The sequence below is a fragment of the Colius striatus genome, chromosome 12 (assembly GCF_028858725.1).
Source record: "Colius striatus isolate bColStr4 chromosome 12, bColStr4.1.hap1, whole genome shotgun sequence".
Lineage (NCBI taxonomy): Eukaryota > Metazoa > Chordata > Aves > Coliiformes > Coliidae > Colius > Colius striatus.
The window spans coordinates 26,700,058-26,726,765 of NC_084770.1; the positions used below are offsets into that span (position 1 = coordinate 26,700,058).

General features: G+C 41.2%; 1 protein-coding gene across 1 annotated transcript in view; it reads left to right on the forward strand.

Moving 5' to 3' along the window:
- LOC104558822 (glypican-5) overlaps nucleotides 1–26,708 on the forward strand; it is a 350,414-nt gene that overhangs the window by 176,764 nt on the left and 146,942 nt on the right. The window contains exon 7 of the mRNA XM_062006029.1: nucleotides 19,051–19,171. Coding sequence (XP_061862013.1) covers nucleotides 19,051–19,171 — 121 coding nt within the window. The remainder of the gene's footprint in view (nucleotides 1–19,050; nucleotides 19,172–26,708) is intronic.

Genomic DNA, 26,708 nt, shown 5'->3' on the forward strand with positions numbered 1-26,708 from the left:
GGGAAAGCCAGTGAAAGATACACCAGCATAGAGTAAATGACAATATATCTCTGGGAGGAAAGGTGGAGAAAGATGTAAACTTAAGTAATCAAATTTTATGCTTGAGGCAACAAGCTATCATTCAGAGTTCAGGAAAATATCTTTTGTTGGTTACAAGGTGAAAAGTTTCCTTTTTTTTCTCAATTGAAGCATTAGAAGTCAGGCAGTTGCCAGAGGCAGGAATTCAGGGCTAAATGTGCTGGTGAGCTGATCTTCTCTGGCAATTCCAGTGTGCCTCCTGCAGTTTGGAGAAATTACAAATGAGACAGATTAGAGCTGCTGGAGACTTACCATGTAAAGCTGCACGAATAATTTAAGCAACAACTCTCCCTTCCTCACCACCCCATCCAAAGGCTCTTTACAGAGTAGGTAAAGGTTTGTTTAATACTATAGTATTTGGATTTAACTGTACCAGTCCATATCCAGTTTCCTTTATATGTGAAATGTAACTGAATAGATTTCAAGACATCTGTAGAAGGAGCAATGAATTTACATCCAATTTGTAAAAAATAAAAACTGGGGGCAGTTTATGGCACACTGGGCTCTAATGATGATTAAATAATGAGGATGCCAATAAAAGGCTCTTCATTTCCAATCCTACAAGTGTACAGCTGTGTGATTAATCACCGCCTCTTATGAAAGAGATGGCACTTCTGTTCCTGAGGTCCTTCTTTGTGAGCCCAGGTTCCTGCAGGAGGGGAGGATCCATGCTACTACCAGATCCTACTTCTGCAAACAGTATGTGTGTTCAGCTTTAAATCCATGAGTAGTCCCCATGGATTTGTGCAGATCCAAACACACTCGTTTTCATGACTAAGGTCTAAGGTTTCCAGTCAGCATAGTCCAATCCATGACTGTGGAAACACACCTCTGCAAAAGCAGGCAGCTGTTTGAAGGAGAAAGAGGATCAGCTGGGAAACCAGACCCTGGCAAGGAGATGGCCAAAGCTGTGGCTGCACATGGGCAAAGAAAGGCAGTCAGCTCTGTTCACAGCTCTAGCTTGGGGTTTGGAGTTTCTTTTGTGCATGCTTTTCAAGTAGAATTGACAGCTGCATCTGGGTGATGTGACCACCCTGCTGTGTCTCTCCCAAGTGACTCTTGTGAAAGGCACTTAGTTCCTAGAAACATAGTTGTTTCTGCACGTTCCAGGGTTGTCCTTTCTAGAGCTGTAGTGTTAAGCCTTAGGCTTTGATTGCCTGGGCTAAGCCAGTTGTCCAGCGGTTTTTAATAGTTTAATGTCTTACCTTTTCATGTGGCTCATATGTTGCTGCCTTCAAGATGAGAACTAATAAAACATTGATTAACTGTTTTTTGGTTTTTTTCCCAAGCAATTTGCTGTGCTTGCACCATTTGCTAGAAGGAGAGCTGTCATTAGAGTTTCAGAGATGCTTTTGAGAAATAGATTAGAGATCATTATTGCAGAGCATAACTGTCTACATGGAGGCAATTAATTTTTGATAATATTTACTCTCATTCCAAGCAAGAAGCTTGTAAGTGTATGCAAAGCTATGCAGACACATTGGAATATCTCATACACCTCAGGAATTAATGGACTTCTTTTAGTTTAGACATCAAACCAAAAAATCAGGGGAAATAATTTACTTTTGGACAAATTGACTTCTAATTTTTTTTGTTAGCTTTTTCTAGGGAAAAAAGAGGTGATTCATCTAAAATGCAAGCAATTAACTACTTCCTCACCCCCATCTTTTTTTTGATTAATTTTGATTTCACTTTAAAACCTTTTCTTACTGTTTTTAAAGTGTAATCTCAAAGTAAAGGAGTGGCGTGTTTAATAGAAGTCAACAGAAAAGATTCTACCATTCCTGATAAGAATCGCTTAACATCAAGTCAATGAAACAGGAGAACTTGGTTCATAGCCTTTGTCACCAGTTGCTTTGGTGAAAGATTTTCTGTGCACTGGTAGGAAATGAGTAAACATCTCATCCTTCTCTGTTCCTCTTGCTAGTGGATTTGCATGTAATTTCTCTCTCCCCTGCAAATCGCTGCAGAAAGAATTCAGATGTCATTTCTTGTTCAGATTGTAAGACATCTTTAACTGGGGAAAACCTTCCAATTAGCAATGACAAACTTGTAAGACTTTCAGCTGCTATCTACACAGAGTATTTTTGTGTTAACTGTCACATCAAGGCCTCGTGCAGGATAGCATTCACAGGCAAGATTTCTGTCCAGCCACATACTCCTGAGATCTGAACATTGACTCTGTGTGTACTGGTCCTCACTCTTAAGTTTTCAGCTACTTTAAATTGTCTGTGTGTGATCCAAAGCTTCTTGCAGTCTGTGAAAAAGCTTGGAGAGATTTAAGGCTGACCCTGTTCCATTAGCTTCATCTCATTAACAAAGAGCATGGGAGAGGGTGGGGAAGGGAGTCAGAGGACATAGTCCCTTGGTGTCCAGGCCAGAGACTTTGCATGGCCAGGAGCCTGGTCTGGGTCTGCTGCTGCACAGGCCTGGGCCCACAGCCACTGCTCTGTGGCCTCTGGCTCCTGTGTCCCTGTGGCTGCCTTTCAGTTTCAGCTGCTGCACTTGTCCTAGTGAACTGCAACAATCCTGAGAGAGCTCAAGGAAAGAAATATGTCCCTTTGCCTGTGCTGTGCTGCTACAAATGGTGTTTGGAGTGGTGGGCATACTAGGGGGCATCAAGAAGAGTGTGAGCAGCAGGTTAAGGGATGTTCTTCTTCTCACTTTGCCCTGGTAAGGCCACATCTGGAGTCCTGTGTCCAGTTCTGGGCTTCCCACCTCAAGAGAGACAGAAAACTGCTGCAGAGAGTCCAGAGGAGTGCTACCAAGTTGATGAGGGGACTGGAACGTCTCTCTGATGAGGAAAGGATGTGAGACCTGGGGCTGTGTAGCCTGGAGAAGACTGAGGGGGAACTTATCAATGCTTATCAATACCTAAAGGGTGGTTGCAAGAGGATGAGGCCCGTGTTTTTTCTGTATCACCCAGTGACAGGACATGGGTTAACAGCCACAAGCTGGAATAGAGGAAATTCCACCTCAACATAAGGAAAAACTTCTTTCCTACGAGGGTGAGGGAGCTCTAGCACAGGCTTCCTGAAGAGATTGTGGAGTCTCCTTCTCTGGAGGTTTCCAAACCCAGCTGGACACATTCCTGTGCAACCTGACTGTGGGGAACCTTCTTTAGCAGAGAGCTGGAATGGATGATCTCTAGAGATCCCTTCCAACCCTGACCATTTTATGAGATGGGTTTTGACTTGTTAGAGGAAAGAGAGGGACAGGGTTTGCTCCATTCAGGGACCAGTGGGGGGCTGTGTCCCTTCTTTGTGCTGGATTCAGAACATGGCACATGACAGGAGGTACTGACAGACTGCAAAAGCTCCTGGGTTCCTGCATATCTGTTATCTTCATGATATTCATTGTGAAGAATCATAATAGCAGTCTGTCTCTGCCAGCTGATCTAAAAAGGAAGTGTCAGAGATGACTGTCTCTGCTGTCACTTGCTGCTGCACCATCTCCCTGTGCTAGGGACTGGGCTGGTGCCACCTCACCCAAGAGTGAGGAGATTGTGTTCAAATGGGACACATTTGCATGGATGAGACCCACTGGTGCCATGGTAACCCACTGCCAATCTCCATCATCTCCTGCTCAGCCCTGTCCTTTCAAGCCTACACCATAATTAAGGGAACTCAGAAATCCTCTTTTTCTCTGCTAAAAGTTGACAGCCTGCCTGAAGCTTCCCAAGTATCTCTCTGATGCTGCTTGCAGCTGTACACAAGGAATTGTTTGCATGGGATGCTGAATAACCAGTGAGCATTGCAAACACTCAGATGTAGGAAGAGTTTCAGCCCAATGAACCACTGCCCATCTTTGGTGTCCTCATGCTTTCCTTGCCACCTTACTCAAAAGAGAAATTAAGTATCCTGCAGTGTTAGCTATATAGACTTGCAGTGTTTTTTCACATAGCAAAAACTGGTTCTAATATTTGTTTGTGGGCTGTTTATAGTAATTAATGCCTGTTCAGTTGCCACCACAGTCACAGTAGTACCCACTCATCCCTTGGTAAAGTTCTTCAGGATGCATCCAAGATGAATGACTCTATGGACAACTGAAGCCTATTCAGATCCTATTGAAATGTCACATGCTGCCTTTTTCTTTTTTAACGTCGTTACATCATTTATTCTTCCGTCTATTATTTGTTTTTTCCTTCGTCCTTGCCATTAATCATCATATTTTTAGCACACAGATAACAAGTGGTGCTTTGTAGCTGATACTTGTGCCATAACAAACTGCCTGCTATTCTGTCATTTCTTTTGTCTTGTGTTCAAAATGACTTTGGTTCTCTGTGTCCTTTAATATTATACACATCTTAAGGAAGGGGGGGGAAAGAGATTTCCTCTATTTTTTGCCTTTCTTTTTCCCCCCTTGATTTTAGCAGGAGAACAATCAGTCCTCTTGTCGTTTTCTTCCTGGTATTTGTAGGCCTTTCCTTATGGCTGAGCAAAGGCAGGTACATATTTCCCATGCTGAGTGGTGGCAGCTCCAGCATGTGTAGAATATAAAAGCTCTCTGCATCTCAGGAAAGACTTGAAAAAATATATAGTTTGGGGCAGGTGTTGAGCTTCAGGAGAGAGCTCTCTGTCAGCTTGGCCAGTGGCATCCACTTGAAACTATCAGCTGCTTTCTTAAGCGAGGGTGGTCACACTCAGGCTCTCAAGTACCCAGTGCTGCACCTCTGTCCATGGAAGAAATAACCACAATAGGTCCTGATTTCTTTCCCTTTCTATGAGAAGGGTTTAGGCTGTGCAGTGAAGAGTTTGGGCATGTTCCTTGGGGAGCACTCATTAAAAGGCAGCTTGCTAAGTGGGTGAGTGAGGATTCATCTTGCCTTAGCCATACCAGCCTAGCTCATGGGTATGTCCTGATGATGATAAGTGTGTCCTTGGCCTCGTACTGGCAGTGCAGTAATGGAGACTGCATCTCACTCCTTCCAAAGTGCAAAGAGTGACAAGAAGGAAGTTGAAATGAGTATTTGTGCCTGGGGGCAAGTGTTTCAGCATTGTGATTGGTGACAGACTGATCAGATCAGTGTAACTTTATCCAGGATAGTGGCAGAGATACCTGTTCATTCTTGTTGCTTTAAACCAGGGAGGATCAAGAAGAATGCAATGGGCAGGTGACTGAGGAGGTCAGCATTTGATTCCTTGCTCATTAGCAGGTTCCAAGTATGAACCTAAGTTGCAGTGGTTTTGCCAGGACTAGGTTTTGGTACCTGGGGTGCTACAGGAGTGGCTTCTTTAAACAAAGATCTGCCAGAAACTTCTCCTGCAGCTGATAGGGCTGATGCCAATCAGTTCTACCATGGACCCACAGCTGACCCAGGCCTGGGCAATTAGTGACTGAGGTAGTGCCTCTGTGAATAAGGTTTTTGAGAAGGGGAAGAAGGTGCTGGGCAGTTGCTGAACTGCAGCAGCAACAGGGAGTGAGAGTGTGAAGACATCTCTGCAGACACCAAGGTCAGTGGAGAAGGACAGGGAAGAGGTGCCCAGGCAGTGGAAGAGACTTGATTCCCCTGTGAGCTGTGGTGCAGCCCATGGTGAGGCAGCTGTGCCTCTGCAGCCCAGGGAGGACCGTGGAGGAGCAGAGATCCACTTGCAGCCTGTGGAGGACCTCACGCTGGAGCAGGTAGATGCCTGAAGGGGGCTATGACTCCGTGGGAAGCTCACCCTGGAGCAAGTTCCTGGCAGGACCTGGGAGCCCATGGGGAGAGAGAGTCCCAGGCCAGAGCAGGTTTGCTGTCAGGACTTGTGACCCTGTGAGAGCCCCAGGCTGGAGCAGTCTGTCCCTGAAGGACCGTTCTCCCAGTGGGTGACCCACGTTGGGGCAGAGTGTGAGGAGCTGCCCCTGTGGCAGACCCCAGGCTGGAGTAGTTTGTGAGGAAGGACCCACACTGGAGGAGTTGGTGAGGGACTGTCTACCATGGGAGGGACCCCACAGTGTAGCAGTGGGATGTGTGAGGAGGCCTCTCCTGAGAAGCAGCAGCAGCAAAGTCCATCTGTAATGAACCACAACCTCCATCCCCTGTGCCGGTGGGAGGTAAGGGAGGAGAGTCCTGGGCAGAGGGAGTGATGAGGGGAGGTGTTTTAAGATTCAATTCTTATTTCTCTTTTTCCCTACTCAGTTCTGATGGTTCATTAATATATCAAACAATTTCTCCCCATGTTGAGTCAGTTTTGCCTGTGATGCAGTGACCTTTTATTTCTCTCCCCTGTTTAGGAAGGGGAGTGATGGAATGGCTTGATGGGCATCTGGCACCCAGCTAGGGCTAAACCACCACAGTTGTGTAGATCCAGATGATCAGTGAGAACAGGATGGGATGGGGTCCTTTCAGGATCTCTGCTTAAGACACTGCAACTTCAGCCTCTAAACATGCATTTGTGTGTTTGTGGGATGGGCAGGTTATTTGAGGTTACCTGTTTTTAACAAGTTTTGTAATCTGCTCTATGTTCCTTGAGGATTTTGGAGCAAGTATTCTTACTGTATCTAACACAAAGGTGTCAGAGCTCTTGTGGGGGTTGTAAGGGAAGAGAATCTGTGCAGAAGAAAACCACACTTTAGAGGAAACATGCCACTAACTTGTAAATATGTCAAGAGTGGATGCTCTTCCCACTTACTATCAGGCAGCTTAGAAGTGACTATCAAAAACAAGATGATGCTTCACATAATTGAACTGGATTTCCTCAGGACAGAAGCATCTGTGACACTTGGATTTTCAAGAGGAGGCTATTTACAGCAAAGGAAAAAGGATTCCCTGTCCTTATTTTTCTTCTTAGGTTTTCTTCTGTGTGGTATTTTGTGGTGTATATATTTGTGTCTGGTTTTTTTTCTTTCCCTTCACAATTGGATCTTTGATGTAGTTAATCCTGCAGTGAACTTGTGTTGCATTTGTGTTGCTGTTTGTGTCTGTGGTAACAAAGTATAAAATCATGATCTCAGGATTGTGACCTTACTGCAAAATCAAGTGAAAGAGAAGCTAACTTGTAGAAAGGAGCAGTTTTAACCAGACATAAATCTTCAAAGGTATTAACAGAAGAATTGAACAGTATAGGTCAAGGAAATTGATTTTTGTATAAATATTCTCTCTTTCAAATTTGTGATGACAAGAAAATCTTTCTACATTTGACCTTTCTTCTAGTGCAGTTATTTTTGTGAGAAGTACTAAACCCTCAAGCAAGGAAACAATGCGTTGTATTTAATGACAAAAACATGAATTGAGGCAGCTCAGTTTCCCATATTACTCTCTTGACCTGGGTAAACACTTTTCTTGGACAAATTCTAAGAGATTTTTAATCTCTGTAGCTAGACTATACCTGCCCTTTACTAATACTAGCAATTTCAGCAGTGTTTTCAAGACTGATAAAGACTGATCTTTGCAAGGTACTGAAGTACTGCATCAAACATTTAGTTAGATAAAGCTAGCATCAATTTCAAACTGTTACCTTCCTCAACTGTTCCCAAACCAGGAAGCTGGCCCTGAAAAAGTTCTATGTTGAGTACTTATCCCTGTGGTACTTGTATGGCAGAGGCTTTGGTGTATCCACGAAGAGTTCTAGCAATAAGGGTGCTTACAGGATAGTGCTAATTAAGCTAAGCCTGATCCAGTGCTCACACCTGTCAGTCAGTAGCAGCAGAATACACCAAGTGCATTTTTGGCAGTTGATTTTTTACTGTTAGAGGAACAATAAATGTTGATCATCCTCATCTATGCCAGGTAGGCAGTTGCAAAAGGAAAGAGTTGGATGAAATCTATAAATCTACTGGTCAACTGAACAAGTAACTCATAGTTTCTACAGTAAAATAGTGCTTCCTCTATAAGGAATAAAACTTTGGTGCTTTGGAATGATGAATTCAGCTGTCTTGCTAGCAGAAAAGATTAAGCAAAAGAGAAGGAGTTTAAGAACTCTGAGTCAGGAGATTTGGAGGACTTAGCATCTGATCTCCTTCTATACAGCATTAAAGTCTCCTATTTACTCCAATGTAAAATTTAGCATCATCATCTTACTGATGAAGTTTTTAACCTGAAAATAGAAATAGTTTGGAACTGTGTATCTTGCACTGCTGTACCTTCAGCAAGTTCCCTGCTGACACCAAACTGGGAGCACTGGCTGATTCCCCAGAGGCTGTGCTGCCATTCAGTGAGATCTCGACTGGCTGCAGAGTTGGGCACAGAGGAATCTCATGAGGTTCAATAAGGACAAGTGCAGAGTCCTGCAGCTGGGGAGTAACAGCTTTCTGCACCAGCACAGACTGGGGATTGACCTACTGGAGAGCAGCTCTGCAGAGAGAGACCTGGGAGTGCTGTTGGGCAGCAACTAAACATGAGCCAGCAACGTGCCCTTGTGGGCAAGATCCAATGGCAGCCTGGGGGGCATCAAGAGGAGTGTGGACAGGAGGTCGAGAGGCTCTCCAGGAGCCAAAATAGCCAGGGGAAGTGATAGGAGTTCAGAAAGTGCAAATCTCAGTGGTGTTATACTTGAGCCTGGAAGAGAGAATGGGACTGGGCTTACTCAAATGCCTCCTTCACTTGAGATGGTAAGGAATGATATCTCTGATCCCCTCCCTGTGTTGGTCAGTACCACCTGAGTGCATCCTTCCATTACAGAGCACCAGCCCTGGCCATAATTGATGGCTTTGTCAGCATCAGCATTGTAGTACATGTAGGCATTGAGTGAAGGCAAGTCCCCTTAAAGAGTAGCCTGAGAGGGTAGTTCAGACCAGCATGGGAAAGAATAACAGGATCTAGACTGAAGTAAGCAAAGCTGGGTTCACGTTGGCATTATCAGCAGGGGAGATGAAGGGACGTGGAGATAATTTGGGGGATCACAGTTGGGGAAAGTGTTGAAAATAGAGACAAGAAACTCGAAGTTGCTGCAGGAGTAGTGGTATTCAACAAAAGTCCTGCTGCACTATTAGGCTCAATGGAAGCTTTAATTTTGGCAGGAGCAGGCACAGGCAGCACGTGCCCAGGGCTATCACAGTAAGAGCTGTAGGCTGCAGGAGAAGTAGAAGGGGATGCCGATGGCAGAGGCCTTAAGCCAAGATTGTTTGAGGGCAGAGTTCAGTCCCTGAGTTGAGGTCATACAGAGATGCAGTTCACGTATTCTTTATTGTCAGCTATTTGTTAATCTGCCATGTGGATATAAGTGTGTTTGGAGAAACTGACATCTGAGGAAAGCTGGAATTTTGACCCCTTAACATTAATGTATTTTTGTTATGTTATATTTTGTTTTGCTTTGCTGTTAATGAGCCACAGGCAAGGTCTTCTCCCTGTGACATACATCTGGTACTGTGCATATTAGGACATCTCCATTTTGCTTCATGACAGTTTCTGTACTGGGATCCTTTTGTATGGCTGTGGTTGTATGTCAAGTCTAATTTTTAAGTATTGGCATTCAGGGTTCCCAGAAGGGGAGGTGTGTCGTTGCCACCTTGGCATGCCACAGGTCCTATCAGTTGTGAGCCCTTGCTTGATATTCATTCTCTTTCCACTGCTGTGAAGTTGATTTCTAGTCAGCTTTTATTTTTTTCTTCTGAGAGTTCCTCCCCTCTCTTGAGATTTTACTTGCTTTTCTGCTGAGTCAGTCCTGTTTACCACTAGTGTTTTCCATCCAGCAGGTTAAAAAGTAGGCAGTCAGATGTTTCCATTTGTTTCCCACAGCCCCCAGAACAGGATGCAAGCTGCCAGTCTCCAAGAGATGCAGAATCAGATTCTCCATCAGGATTTAGCTCAGCTGTATTCTCCCATGGTACTTGAAGAATGCTCTCCCCTGGTCTAGGAGTTACTGGAAAAAAAGGGGTTTCAGATTAGCTTTGCTTTTTCCCCTAGATTGGTCACAGATGTTGCTTTGATAAGTATATAACCATTCATTCATTCTGTTTTCTGTCCTGCTTCTCCAATTCATTTAGTAGGGAATGGTTTTTATGCTGCCACCTCCTAGTTAGGTTATCAGCTTTTGGATTTGTTTCATTTTCATTGCTCATTATATTCACTTTGATAGGTATAGAGGTATCATTTGTGTGTCTGCAGAGTTTATTCCACTTTAAACGAAAGAGCTTTCCTAGCTGATGTTATTCCAGGCAAGTACTTTTCTTCCCTCAAACATTATTAATAAAGACTGTCCAATTAACTTCTACAAATTTCTTTGGTGCTTTCACTGTGCCTTGAAGGCAGTATTAACTTTTCATATACCTAGGAAAATAATGTAGGCTATTTCACCTACAAACTGTAATACCTTTTTTACAACGCTTTGGAAGCATTTTACAAGTATCCTGTGAAGCTCGAGTCAGTATTTTCACACAGTTCTGTAAAAAAATGATGAACACATCTTTTTTTGATGTGGGGAACCATGTACACTCCTTTGGTGGAGTTGCTTTTCACTGTGATTTTGCAATGTGTTCCTGGGATGGCATCACCCAGTCACTTCAAACCTTCTCCTAACTTATTTTTGGACTTGCACTCTTAAATTGTCGTTATAATCTTAGACAGCAGGAGGTATTTTTTAGCCCTATAGAAGTGGAGAAAGATCATTAAAAATGCCATTTGGCTTTGTGATTTGTTTTTAATTGTCCCATTAGCACACTGTAGTTGTCTCATTGTTTCCCGTAATTGCTAATAAACAAGATTCTTTGTGAAACTTCCACTGAAGCCCCTTGGAACAGTTGTGGCAGAGGCGGTATTCACATCATGTCAGTTCTGCTTCACAAAATCTTCAGGGCAGCTAAACTCATTATGTGCTGGACTTGAACTTGCTTGTAGTCTATTGGCAGTTATTTAATCATTTGAAAATGAAGTCTTTGCATAGGTATTTTTAAACAGATAAATCTTTATCTTGGAGAATATTGGTCTAGTTGTGCTCAGCAGATCATTTAGAACACATTAGGCTTTTTCCATTGTGCACAAAGGGGGGGATTTGCATGTAATGTAGCCAGGTTTCCCCCCACTATGACTCCAGTGACTTCAGTGAAGTTGCTCCTGCTTTATCTGGCCATAAATTATACGTTTTTTTTCCATAAAACCTAAGAAAACACCCCACTGCTTTTTCAGATTATACTCAGATGTGACTTCCAACAGTCACACAAAAGCCTGCAGTCCTGCATGCAAGGGCTTGAAACCATCTGAAGCGTTGAGCATTTCCCAACGTGTGTCCTTGCACAGTGTTTGCAGGATGTTACATGTTAGAGGACACCTTTGTCAGCTGCTCTTACTGCAGTTCTGCTGTGAACAGGGACCTGACTGAAACCTTTCCTTATAAACAAGGAATATATGCCATTTGAGTTAATGGAACTACTTGCAGAATGACCTAATGTGTCAGGCCAACTGACTAAATGTTACAGTCATGAAATTGTCCAAGATTAAATTCTACAAAGCACTTACACACTGGATATTCCAGTTGAGTAAATGAAATGGAATTATGAAACAAACCCAAAAGCTCCTTTTTTTTCCCCCTCATGGCTGATAATCGTCTGACAGTAAATGATTTATCAAGATGTATTTATTTTCTTCTGTTTTTTTAATGTTTTGGGTTTTGTTTTTAAAAAGAAACTGTTAACTGTGGCAGCCTAGTGAAAGAGCATTTAGTTCCTGGAGAACAGTACAGCTCATGGACTGATCATTCCTTTCTTTGAGCTAAGGTGCTCAAGGACTGCCATCCAGGTTTGCTAAGCTGTTACAGAAATGATGGAAAGTATGATACAAGACGTTCCTCTGGGTGGTGTATCGTGGGAGTCACTCAGAGATGAAGCACTGGTGGTCAGCTTAAATGACAATAATCAGAAGGAGGTGGGGGATACCTCACCCACTGCTGGTCTCATTGTGTGGAGCAGCTGAGGGACACCTGATTCAAAGGAGAATCCTGCACTGGCTGGCACTTCTGCCTGGAGAATTACCTTTAAGCAAAAGCAACACTTCAGGAAAATGACATTTACTTTGCTCCCATCAAGTTGCTTATTGAGTGACAAGCAGCTGTGATAACCAGGGAAAGGATATACAGTTGCCGTATATTCTATTTGTTCTTTCCATTCTCTAAAGAAGTGTTCAGAAGGGTCCATCAGATCAAAGCTGGTAATCTTGATTAATTATTTCAAATTCTGCAGTCATGCAGGTTTTTTTGTCACTGCTCTTACTGACTGGTGCACACTTCTGTGCTCCTTGAACTGGGAGAAAATCATTCTTTGCAGGGCTCTGTGAGTCAGTGTCGCACGCGCCAAGGGCTGCATCGAAAAACCACCAGGGAAATGTCCAACATTTCTTCATTTGGAGACACAACAGGCTGGTGTAGATCAGCAGTGGATTCACATAATTGAATTTCAGGCAAACCATTCCAGCCCAAGGGTCAAGTTATGAATAAATATAAGACAAAACACACCATCTGGTGAACCATGCCTAATGTAACTGAATTAATCGTTCAGTGGATCTCAAGGCCGGTTAAATAGCTTATCCGTATTTCTCACTACTTCTTCCTAAATGACACATTCAAAGCTCTTCCCTTCCTTCTCCCCCTCTAACCCTTTAACCTCTGAGTCATTTAGTGGTGGTGGGTGGTGTTTGCTCTGACAGCATGTTGAGTATATTGCTGAAATAAACAGGCTACTTCAGAGTATTTTTTCTTAGCAAATGAAAGCCTGCGGTCAGTGACTGGATTTCAAACATATGGGCCTAAAAGGATGTCATTTTAATTCATTGTAGTTATTGTTTGCCTGGTGCTATCTACTTCTGTGTGGTTTTACAGGCAACATATATCTCTAGGATCGTTTCCCTATTTAAAATGTAAAGATGTAAAAAGCAGCGCTGGATGTGAAATTGTCGTTGTAAAGTTTAGCTGTGTCTCAACGCTTTTATGGTTTTGTTGGGTATAAAAATTAGTGGCTTTCTTTAGACTTCTCTGGCTTTAGCAGGCTTGTAGACAGCTGTTAATTTTTAGAAGGCTGAGAAAGCTGGGTTTTTTTAGGTGGTCCAGTCTACAGCTTTTGAATGTGTTTTTTGTTCGGGTGATGTTTTTCTTACAGAATACTTTATCCATTTGTACAGAAAATGACAGTGTCACATTCTGATAAGGTCAAAGACATAAATGGTTAAATGTGACTTTTGGAACCAGTAGAGTCAATCACAAAGAGTTTGAGCTTGTCAGTATATCTCAGAAAGCTGTTGCTGTTTAGGTCCTGTTGATGACAGTGGAAGTATTTGACCAGAACCAACAAAAATGATGAAAAATGCAGGGCAGATTACAGATAATATTTCTGCTTCCAAAGTGTTGCCTTCATGGTGTGTAGTGTGTAATTATACAGATTTTTAAATATACTTAACAAATCAGAAATACCTCAGCAAGTACATCTTTAATTTTGTAGCCAGGGCATTTTATTCTTTTTTAGTGTATATGGCAGCTCTCAATGTTGTATGACAAATTATTTAATCAAAAGCCACATAGAGATGTTTATGACAGTTTATTGATTTGTCTAAACTGAACATGAGACTCAGATTTTCAGATTTGCCTTGTGATGCTAGATGTCTCTTTTTTTTTTTTCCCCCACAATTAAATAAGAATCTTGATGCCCCTTATGCAGCTCTGTTGGGCCAGATACTCAGGTGGAGAGGGGAATTGCATTCGGATGAAGTTCATTTCCAGTGTGGGTAATTCTGAAGTGCTCAGTGTTAGAAAGCCAATAAAGTGTGGTGTGGTATCTTGCTCTGTGATCCCTCTGGCGAGTACATGCGCTGGAGCTGACTTCCTTTGGGAAAAGGACAGGCCATTAGCCACTGGATCAAAGCATGGGGGTGCTGAGTGGCTGCTAGTGACACAGCTCAGGGTAAGAGCACCCTGAGGATGCCAAGTAATGGAAGCAGTCTCGCAGCTGGAGCTTGATCAATAACGCTTGGAAAAGCTGCTACTAGAGCTTTATCTGACACTTGTGTTCTGCCTAATACAGTCTCATGCAGGGAGGAGGGAAGGAAGTGGTGTGAAAACACTCCTCAGGTTTATTGGACTTTTGTGGCTAAATATCACTGCCAGTTCTATCTATTCCTAAGCAGCTTCTCCTGTTGTTTGCCCAAAAGTTGAAGTTATTTCTGGTTTCTATGTTGGTTTGAAATTATTGAACTACTTTAAAAAGGTGTATTTGTCTTTGAGGGAATACTATGCCTGAATCCTTTTTCATATTAGGAGTTTAAAAGAACATATTTCAGAATAACATCTATTTTAAAATGTGTTTAGACTCAAGTATCTTAATCTTTCTATATTTATATAGAAGATAAAAATGTGTGCCTCCAATTGAGATGCAGTCCCGTGGGTAAACAGCATTTCATTTCTTACCTTCTTTTAAACCTACAACAAGTTGTGTTAGCTAAGATCTAAAGTAGTTGATACTGATCTCCTGAAGTACTGTAAAACTGGAGTTTGAGGGGATTGTTTTCCTTTTTAATTTGTTTGTTTGAACTTAGTTTTGTTTTGGTTTTGAAGTATCATAACTTTGCCCAAATGATCAGTGGTAATAACATTGGCATGAGGCTTGAGGTCTGGATGAAAAATCTGTCTGCTCGTGCTGTTCCTTGGGCTCCAATGTAACAGTTACTTTCAGCATTGCTCTAGTGATAACATTTTAATACTACTTTCCTGGCCATTCCTGCTGACATTTCTGGGTTTAGTATGTATAAAGTACTAGAGCCATAACCTGAGTTAACAATTCTGTACTATGATATTTCAGTTAAATTGCAGGTTATTAAATAAAGGGAGCCAATTTCTGATCTTACTTAATGTACATTTCCAGTAATTCAGGATCTGATGACAACAAAAAAATGGTTTAGATAGGGCAAAGAAGTGGAGTAATCAGATTATCTTTCAGGAAATGTATAGTGTTTATTTCAAAGTATTTTAGCATGATGCAGAGCCAGTAGAATGGCTCACAGTTCACAAGGTAGTAGTTTGAATCAGATGGACAGAATGGCTGTTTCCAGGACAGGAAGAATTTCTTGCTTCTCACTGGCTGTGCAGCCCTCCCTTCAGTTCTCTGGCCTGTCTCCTCCTCAAGAGATGTAGCCCACTTTCTCAGAACTCACCATTTTTATTTCAACTGTGTCTTTCTGGGCTTAGATTTATTACAGAAGTGAAAACACTCTAGGAACTTACAGGTTATTATGGGAAAACCCAAGAGTTGGTTTTGTTGTGCTCTACGAGTGAGTCTTTTGCCACTCCTGATGTCAGCATTTTACACTGTTCATTTCTCATCTATTTCACCACTGCCACATTGGTTTTCTGGACATTTCCAGTTGTGCAGGTCATGTTGCAGACCACACATTAGAGGTTAGACATAGTTGTTAGTGACTGCTATGCTGAAGCTATGCTGGACCAAGGAGATAAGGAAGTGATGCAGCATTCACACAACTCATGCATGATTTCTCTGACATCTGAAATGTAGGTAATACAGATTATAAAGCTGGACAATAGAAATATCTGTGCATAATTTGTACATATCTCTAAAGATCGAGACCTTAAGCAGGGTGGAACTTTAAGGATATTCACATCCCTTTATCTGGGTGAACTGTGAACTCATGCATACCAAATGGTCCTATCTTCCTGATAACAAAGCCTGTAAAAGAGAGTATGTATTTAGCAAAAGCAATATGTATATAAGATGACTGGCATTGATTTTCCACATTTTGAGTCCCTTTGAGGCCTCTGGCATTAATGCTGCTGCTGCTGTCTCTGAACTGGTCGTGTTTATGCAAACTCCATGCAGTGCTGTAGGTTTGTAATACCACCTAGAGTCATTTAATGGAGACTTGTGAGTCACAGGAAAAGAAAACAATATCATTTGCCAAAAAAATCCCAACCAACCCAGAGGGGAAGATATTTTGTGTTCTTTATCCTGGATTATAATGACATAAGCCTCTAGAGATCTTCCAATAGCTCTAACCAAGAGCTGAATGGATGAGAGCAATTGGGAGCAATGAAAAGGAAAACCCTTGCTTTTTGCTGCTGTTGATGAGTTTCTGACCAGACAAAGCAATGCACACAGAGAATCACTGAACAGACCAGTGGAGGCCATGAGCTGACCCATTAAATTAAATTTCTCCTGTATTGCAACTAGATGATCTCAAAAAGCTGTGTCAAGGGTCTCTGTACATCTGCAGTGGGTAACCACTGTGTTTTCACGTGATGATTAGCATTCAACAAAGAGTACCATTTGTGAATAAAGGTAAAGCTAAAGGAACTTACAGTGCAGCAGTGTTCCTGTATTGTCCAAATGAGTTGATGTGGATTGATACTGCTCTCCAAGCCTGGTGTGCCAGCATGTGCTGAGACCCCTGCAGCAGCACACATCCAGAAGTGGTGGCAAAACCAGTGTTCCTGTGTTGTTTTGCAAGCTGAGGGATGCAGGACCCGTGTAGTTATAATGGCTACCATAATTTATTAAAGACAATTAACTATTGGCATGCTTTATTAAATAGTGTGGAGTGCCTTATACAACATCTGGAGCATGATGTCCAACTTTGGGCCACCCCATAAAGGAAGGATATGGCTGTAGGGGAAAAAGTCGGGCACAGGCCACCAAGATGGTTAAGCTGCTAGAGTACATGATGTGAAACCAGGATTGCTCAGCACTGAGAAGTAATGTCTAGAAAAAATTAAGCTAGTGGAGATCTCATTGCTGTCTCCAATTACTTAATGGGTGGGGGATAGAGAAAATGGAGGTAGACTCCATGGGGAAATTCTTACTTCATACATGGAAAGGCTTCTTCAATGTGATTGAACACTGGAACAGGAGCCCAGAGGGGTGGTGGGATTTCCATCTCCATCAACCTGCTTCTGCAGGGGGGTTGGACTAGATGATCTCTGAAGGTCCCTTCCAACCCCTACCATTCTAGGATTCTATGATATGGTCTATACCAGTGTTGACTTCAGAATAATACTTTAGCTGGGTTGTTCCTGGAGGATGGATGCAGCCGAGTCTGCCTGTAAGATCAGAGCCTGATCATTTTGCACAAGCCGTTGCATTGTGAAAGTTTATACTTCCAGATTAGCTTACACTTGTATGAGTTACATATCAGGAAAAATTAGAATGTCAGCTTTAAAAGGCTCAATGAACAAAAAAATACAAACTCGCTGAAAAAGGTTTTTCTTAATGTTTGTCTTCTAAGTAGTATCTATTAGTGAAAAACGTGATTTTTTTCAGTTCTTTGTTCTAAACAATTAGTTTTTCTTGTTTGTTCCCGAGAAGTGAAATTTATTGTGTTTTCTGGAAAGGTGGAGTGTTCTCAGTTCTTTCTCTTTTTTATGCCACACCTTTTACAGCAGCATACCACAGTATGCTTTGCCAGAAGTTTGCATAAAATTTGCTGTTTATCCTAAATGATGTGAAGGTAGGAGAAATGTATTTGGAGAGCTAGATCTCCCCCTGGCACATTCTAGTGTCTTTCTACAATAGAATATGGCCATGCTTTTTTTCTTTTCTACTTTGAAGTGCTATCTTCAGCTTCAGCACAAATTGGTTTACAGTGAAGAATTCACTGATAGAGAATCTGGGATATTGAAATGCATAATGATGAAAGTGAAAGATGTAGCAGGGGGCTTCTCTTGACATTTCAGTCCAAAGGAGCACAGATGAGTACTATTTGATGCCAGCATAGCATCCTAATGAGAATCTTCCCAGGCATGTGTGTGCATCCAGGAGAGTTTGGTTTGGGATCAATCTCTTGTCCAGTTCATACCTGGTCAGACAGACATCTGTGACACTTTGTGACAAATGAATGCCAAACTCATGAGAGTGATTAGATACAACCCTCAAAATCGTGACTCTCCAAGAAGGGTTGCTTTGAATCTCTCTGGGATATGCAGTCTTGCACCCAGTGACAGGGCAAGGAGTAATGGGTACAAGCTGGAACACAAAAAGTTCCCCTTGAACATGAGGAGAAACTTTGCTGTTAGGGTGAGGGAGCCCTGGCACAGGCTGCCCAGGGAGGGTGTGGAATCTCTTTCCCTAGAGGTTTTCATACCCACCTGGATGTGTTACTGTGCCCCATGACTGAGGAGACCCTGCTTTAGCAGGAGGTTGGGCTGGATGTTGCCTAGAGGTCCCTTCCAACCCCTACCATTCTGGGATTATGTGATTCTGCAATTATGCATCAACAGATCAGCTCTGAAGCTAATATGCAGTAGTTTGGACACTCACAGGTAGCAAACTTAGAGGATTCAGCATAATGAACTCATCCCCTCAACTGTCATAAAGACAAGTTCAGAAGTAGAGGCAAATGTGTACAATCCTGGAATTTTCCCTGTGAGAATAGTCTTAAGCCAATTAGATTTCGAGAATGCCCTGTGGTATCTGCCAGAAAAGACTGGCAGAAACTGTTTAGTCATCAATCTGTGAGAGAAGATTACCTGGTAAGAGACTGGTCAGTGTGCTGTGAGAAGAGCTGCTATTCCTGAAACAGAGCAAGACTTGCTTTGAGAGAACTCCTGCACATGGGCTAGTGAGTTTATAATACAAATGATTCATGGTGAGGAGCATTGGTAGAACAACAACTGCTGCTGTACAACGTCTCTAGACAATTTGGTGATAAACTGCTGGTCTAGCAAGAGAAGTCCAATCTCACTTTGATTAAGAGTCTTTTCAAATGACTGCCAGTTCACTGGATTTTACTCCAGTTTCATGATGCTTAGTTTCTGTCTTAAATCCTTTGACTTTCTGTCACTTTTCTGAGAACGTCAGTTATAAAGGTTCAGATATTAAAATATGAATGAAATGATTTTATATGTGGTTTATGAAATTGTTACTGGTTCATGACTTGAATAGTTTGGGATAATGAAGAATACTGGAAGAAACTGATTTTTATTGTGTTTTGATTTCTATAAAACAAATATTTATTACAAATTTCTATTCCTACTTGCAAAATATTTGATAGATTCTCTTTAATATGCTTTTGTGTTGCAGTGGAATTTGTTTCATTCACTAATGTTTGGGAGTTTTTTCCCCCTTTTTCAGTTACACCAGCAGAGTTGTTTCCAATGGACTGAAAGCACAAATTAATAATCCAGAACTGAAAGTCAGAGGATTGGACCCACTCATCAGTAATTTAATTGATAAACTTCAGCACTTTAATCAAGTAAGTAATTTTTTTGTTTTTAATCAAGTAAGTAAGCACTTGATCACTGGGTTTGATAGCAGAGCTGAAACTAAAATTACTGGATAGTGCTGCTCCTCGTGTTACATTTCCCAAGCCTGAAATAGCCGTGAGGTGGCCTGGTACTAAAGGCAACTGAAGATTCTGTTGTGCCAGCTGGTCTATAAACACTAGTGAGGCAAAAATATTTCCCCAGAAGTAGCTGTAATTCCTGACAGTTGATTAAGTTCTACAGTCCACAGTTCCAGGAACAAGGAGGAACTCCTGAGCCCCACAGTTCACGTGAAACTTGTGACTAGAGTCAGGCTGTATGAGTGCCTTTAGGAGTCCTAAGATATTCTCGAGTTGAAGGAATATCTCCTTCTTTGTGCAGCTTCTTGTTCTTCTGTGGTGTAGTTGGGAACAGATAAAAACCCAAAATGGATTTGATAAGGGTGTGATAACTGAACTGTATGGAATACTGATGTTAGGACAGAAAATGCTCCAGGATGAATTAACCTTGCATGTTTGAAAACATTTCCTCAGCCCCAAACAAGCCTTTCAACCCAAAAAAGAGAGATAGCCTACCAATGAGTTTGTCAGAGGCCTGATTAACCTGTGTCTGCCTGTATCATCTGTTTGGGCTCCCGCTGGTGCACTTGTGGTTCTGATGCATCACCTGTCTTTCAAAGCTGAATGCTTGGCTCTCTGAGATTACTGCCTCAGCACACCTCTCTGTGAGCTCTAACAATAGTGCCAGTCCAAATGAGCTGGAGCTAAGAGATTTAATAGAGATTGATTTTCATTTAAAGTAGGCATGTTTTCCTGTCAGCTTGGAAGAATGCTTACAACAGTGTGTTTGGAGTCAGATCTGTTTGCACAATAGTTTGCTCATAATCTTCCACCATTAAAGAGTGATGGAAAATGGGGATATAGTTAGTAGAAAACCACTGTAAGATTAAAGTCCACCTTTGCGGGTTGGGTGTGGAGGAGGAAAAATAGCGTGCACAGGTAAAACGGGAGGAGGAATTGCTTAGTCAGGATGTGGCAAGCTATTAGGACTGTGGCTGTGACTGGGAGTCGTGGTTTGATCTCTTATTTACTCCTGCAAAGGTACAAGGCTTCTTTACCTCTCATCAGCCACCGGTGGTAAATCCATAATCTAACCAGTAATTAGTGTTTTTGGTAAATCTTGCTTGGCTCTAATGTACTACTGCTCTTCTGTAAGCTGCAGTGCAGGGGTTCTTTGTATCACAGTGTTTGATTTAACTTGCCATGGGGGATTACAACAACCATCCTGATGTGGTACTTAATATTACAGTGAAATAGACATTCTGTGGTCAGATTGATGAAAAGGATAATTCATTATTTATCTGCCTCTGCGTGTTATAGAATGGAGTGTTAATTTACTTTATAAATATTAGATATATCCATCTGTGTAATAGTCTTCTGTAAACACTGACAATAGGATATAGTTAAAAATAGATTAAATTAAAAGGAGCTGTGTATGGGAAATTCTGTTTCTTTGTCTGGTGTAGAAAAATGAAAATCTGAACTGTCTGGTAATGAGCTGCATACCAATTGTCTTAAATTACATACTATTAAAAAAATGAACACCTTTTAGTCAGAAGAGAAGAATAAAATACAATTCCTGTCTCTTTCTGTAAGTTGGAAGTGTTGCCTTCTGTTACTTCTAATTCTGTTGTAGGAGAATATCATCCTTAAGTAAATGTAATTCCCATCAGATTGAGGTGCTTAGCGATAATGGATTCCAATGGTGAAGGATTACATAGAATACTGGTTATTGCCCTAAGATGGTTCATTCTTAAGTACTTAGAATAATGTAAATTCCTTTGATCATAATTTTAGTAAGATTTCTTCAGAGATCAAAGCATCAAAGAAGTTGCTAAATATCTGAGGCTTTCACATACAACATCAAACACGTGTAGCTGTTTTCTGCTTCTTGAGTTTTCATTGCAGCTGTGATATTAATATACAAATAAAAACTGACATCGAAAAGCTGATTACATCAGGAGTTTGAAGTGTCATCAATACTCTGCGTAGACTGTATCGAGGAAGAGTTATTCAGAACCCCATTACTCATTTTACAGGCAAATTGATTTTTGAGTTTTCTTTTTGAGTAAGGTGGAATTTAAACAGTGATAAAATAAGGTGTTATCTTTGTGTCTTCTTAAGTGTTTGACATTTCCAACACTATTTTAAGCAGTATTGTATATTAAGTTGCATATTGAGCCTACAGAAGCAATCGTAGACAGGCAGGAAGCCTGGAGAGCAGAGAACAAAGCAACGTACAGAATGTTTATCATAGGTGGTTTGATGTGTCTAAGCCTCAATATAATCTTCCATTGCTTAAGTAATATCACTAAACTACCCAGAAGAAAGCATATTCTGAGACAAGAGAGAAATGTGCAGAGATTATTGAAAGAAATAGCATTTCTGTCTTAACAAAACAAACACCAGCCATGCTGCATCTGTCCCTCAGACATGTTAGCTTTCTCTCTCCTATCCTTTCACAATGGTGTCTGGTTCTGAAAATCACAATAAACTTCAGCTAGATGGATTTGCTGCAGTTGTGGAATACTGTCAACTGCGTTCAACTCAGCTTAGCAATTCTTAATGATTTCTGGAGCAAATCTAATCACTGCTGTCTTTGATAGATCCTCTTCCACTGCTGGACTCCAGCTCTTTACTCATCCCTCTCTGCCTCTTGCTGCATAGATCCTCTTCCACTGCTGGGCTCCAGCTCTTACCCGTCACTCACTCTGTGACCCTTTGCAGCGTCCTTTGCCGTGCTGGTGGTCTCAGGCCGTGGATGCAGCAGCGCTGAGGCCCGAGGTTACGTAGGCCTCTGGTGAATGGAGCACAAAGCTGTGGGCACAAGTCACTTGTCACTGGCCCTGCAGAACTGTTCATTCATTTCAATTCAAAACTACCAGTCTTTGGTGTACAGCAGCCATTTCTTTGTTGGGTCCCTATGACTTATCCACAAATATAAAGAAATGAGTAACTTTATTGATCCTAAATCCCATGGTCACAAACAAAACTCCCATCAATGTATTATTCTTCTAGTTGGTGTGGCTCAAGCACATTATAAATAATCTATATGCAAGTCATCTCCCCTTTCTGCCTGTCATTTAGTGCCAGTTCACTAGAGATCATATCAGTTCCTCATGTTTTTTCCATCTGGGACTTAAATCCTCACCACATAGTTGTTGGTTTGGGGTTTTGTTTTAAAAAGTATTATGCAAAGAGCAGGCTGTTTTATAACCCCTTCCCAATGCTAAAAGTAAAGTGAAATTTAGAGAATGCTATTCAACGATTACTGGTATTTTCATCCCTGGCAGATAAGGTATTTGCACGGTTTCTTGTAGCTGCTGATTCACATGTCTATGGAATTACAGAGTTAGAATTTACAGTAACTTTTACTAATGCAAAATGAGATCAAGTGAAATCCCAGGTTGGTTTTGAAAAGCTTGCATTTAGAAATAGCTTCTTTTCCTCCCTCTTTTTTTGTGAATAGGGCAGCTATGAACTGCAATTGATAATAAACATAAAATCCTCCATTGCACCTTCTTTGAGTACTACTTCTTGCCACATAATCGCACTTAAATATATTTTTCTGGAGCATAATGCTTTTCACAGTTCAAACACAAGTGATTCTGAGACCAAGGTTAAAAGTCCTAAAGGATCAATTGCATTAAAAAGCAATGGGAATGTTAGGGAAATGTGAAAAACCTTTGACTCAGACTTTACCAACAGGGTCACCTGGGCATTCTCAAAGGATTATAATATAGTAAGTGTTACACAAGTTTAACTTCTTTGTATTTGTCAGCCTGAATGTAATCTTAACAGATTTTGAGAGTCAGTGTGTTTTGCTCTTGTCAGTCAAAGATGAATGCTTAGAGCATGGCTGTAATTCAAGAAGGCAATGCAATATCCTAGCACTTAAAATGAGTAATGCCAAAGCAAATCTCAATGAGTCTGGACTCATTTCTTTGTTTTCTTTTTTTGTTTTTTTCCCTGCCAAAGTCTCGTGAGTCTGCCCACTGGTCCAAGAAATGTGTGTGACTTGAGTTTCTTTTTGAAGCAGCAACACTGAAATGTTTATCAATAATATGAGCCAGCCATAACTTAATCATGGAGTCATCTCAAATGTGAATTTAATTGGGTTAGACAATAGAGAATAATATAACAAATCAGTTTACTACTTAAATTTAAAATATATCTGTTTTTTAGATATCTATAAGATTTATTACATTATAGAGTTTTCACATGAGATTTAAGTAAGTGGAGACAAGTTTGGTTTTCATCCAAGGTTGTAGCTGACTTGGACTAAGACTCAAAATACTCTGTGCTTCATTTCAGCCAATGAAAATATAGAAAGGTAGTGATCTTAGAAAAACTGCTTCTATATTAGTTCTAGTATTTGGGATTCAAACAGCCCCAGCAGGCTTAGAAGTATTATTGCTTACCTCTCCCATACCTCCCAAAACCTGCAGAGACTTGTGTCTCTTGCAAAACAGACCACCTTTCCCAGAGCTGCCATCGGGCTGGATTTCCAAAACAGATCCTCTTTTTTCCATCCATAGCATTTGAAGACTTTGAGCATTTCTTCAGGATTTCAAGTGCTCCATATCCCTTTTGGAAGAGCAAAGCAAAACATCTGGAAGCCCTAGAGATATACATTCTCTGGTGGCTAACCATGCAGACTATCTGTAGTATGAGGCACAGAACATAATGCAAATGCACAGATTGATACAAAAAGATACTCTGAAGGGATTGCACCCCAATCCTAGCAGTGTACTGACGACCTCGGCATGCATGGTGCACTTTCAGAGCTTTCAGGATTCGTTGGTTGCAGGCTCTGTTATATAGGTATTTCCATGTTATTAATCCTGTACAGAAATACTGGTGGTGAATGACTATGTTCTCTGCAGAGCCAAGGGCATGCCACCATACCTTGTTGAGGATGCCACCCAGCTGACCCCAGGACTGATCTTATCTTGTTACAAGTAACATAGGAGACATGTCACTACTCAACTGGTGAGGGCAGTCCATAACACAACAGACACTGTTGATTCTTCAGTGCAGTTTTTGAATGGTCTGGTTCACAGAAGCATTAAAGATTGGTTAATCTTCCCTCAGCTTGTCTGCAGTTCAGGTAGAAGGGAGATTTTCCTTGAAGCAAACACTCTGCAGCTATGTTGGTCCTTTTTGAATTCACATTGCTGTAAAGGCAATAACAGCCCTGAGCACCTTCTTTTCCAAATGTAAACATCAGTATTAATTGACTTAAACCAGTAGTTATTAGCTGATTAATAAAGAACAGCAAGAAATGCATATCCTTCAGGAAAATAAAGTTAGAATGAATGAAACCTGAAACAATTATGTTAGAAGTCTTGTAATGCCAGGATACAGCAAATGGACAGTTTGTTTATTTTTTATTTCCTGCTCTGCTGTACAAAATTTATTCACTCCTATAGTCAAATAAGAGCTCATCTCAGATTACTTCAGCACTTACACAGAGGTTTTTTTCTCATCCACTTTTTTTTTCCCCAAACATTTGTTCTTATGAGGTTCACAGGCTGTTTTTCTTCTCCCCTGCTAAGAATCAGACATCTCTTTGCTTCCAGATATAGATGTTGAATGCTCAGCTTCGAGATAAGTTATGATCTTTTTCATAATCCATATGCAATGAAACAATTCATTCAGTGATTGAAACAATCCAGCTTACTTGAAGACTGAGCATACTCTTTCTCTGTGTGGTCTTTGGCGTAGTTTTCTATTTCTTAGGAATGTATATACACATATGTAATGCATGCTGTATAAAAATTCTGGAGACATCAGATTTCATTGCATCTGTGATTAAAGCAAGAGAAAAATACATAAATACTGCCAGCCTGGGAAAAAGAAACAGAAATCTAGTAGCAATTTAGCTGTCTTGTTTCTTTAAAGAACCTGGCAGATTTCTGTTGTATATAGTTCTTAGCAAGTTGTCTTTGGGTCCGTAGCTTTTAGTTCTTGTAATGTATTTTCACTGGCTTACCAGTGCAAGATGAGAAAACTATTTGGGGATGCTGCTGAGAAAAATCAACATCAGGAAAGAACCCTCTTTGCAAAGCAGTGTATCTCACAACAGTGCATTGGGATATCACACAATCTCAAGGGTTGGAAGGAACTTTGAAAGTCCAACCCCCTGCCAGAGCAGGTTCACCTAGAGCAGGTCACACAGGAACTCACCCAGGTGGGTTTGAATGTCTCCAGAGAAGGAGACTCCACAGCCCATCTGGGCAGCCCCTGCCAGTGCTCCCTCACCCTCACACTGGAGAAATTCTTCCTTGTATTTCTTTGGAACCTCTTCTGTTGCAGCTTATACCCATTGCCCCTTGTCCTATCGATACAGTACTATAGAGGAGACCATATAGTAATGCAGATGCTTCACTAGGAAATAGTTGTCACAATAAAGGTTGTAGTTCTCAGGCAGTTGAACAGAATGTAGTTGCTGATAGCTTAGGAGCATTTATCTGTCAGAGCTTCCATTAGAAGGTGTGTAATTTGCAAGAAATATAATCAAACAGTGGGCTGGAGGCATCTGAAGTCTGTAAAAATCCTATTCTGGTCTTAGGTTTGTGCAAACATCTGTTGTTTTGAAACCAGTTATTTGTGCTCCTTCCTGATTTCTGACTTACCCATGCCAGGTGAGGCTGTTGGGGGGACAGGGGAGGCAGCAGGATCAGGCTTAGGGCTACAGACAGCTCAGCTGGGCTCCTGCTGAAAAAGAGAGATGTGGCTGTGAAGGAAGAAATACTAACTCAGATTCTCTTTGTCTGCATACCTTGAGGGGCAGATAGAAGAGCAGACCAGCCAACAATAATTCAGTCAATAGGCTGGGAGATCACCTTGTTCAAGGCCAGGCAGCCCCCATCACTGGGCTTGGTACTATAGGGCTTTTTGTCCCTTATATTTGAAAAAGGAGTTTGGAAGCTCTAACCTTGGTTCTGCTGTGGCATTAAAACTGTCAAAACCCAAAGTTTCTCCATGAATCAGAACAGGAGAGCTTTTTCTCATCCATTCCAAACGTCACTGGAGCATTGTTTTATGGAGAGCATATGTTAATATTGTAATTTATCGCTAAGTGAGGTATATATCATCCCAGGCTAAAATCAGTGTGCTTTTGCTGGCCTGAGTTCTGCAGGTTGGGATTTTTTTAGTTTTGTGAAATACAACAACTTGAGCTATAATTAAATAATTTTAATTAGAGTTGAGAAATTACTTTTGTGTCTTAAAAACAGCATCAAGATTTCAGGAGAAACAGAAATCATGTGAAATACTGGCTCAACCAAACCAAAATGTAGCATTTTAAAATAAGACAAATCTGAGTCTCAATGTAAATTCAGCATATTGTATTATATAGTAGCAGATATATAATGCTAAAATGGCTGTTTATTATTCATGTGTTGTGTCTCAGAGTACGTTGCACTATTTGTCTTGCAAGCATTTTCAGAAATTATTTGCCCAG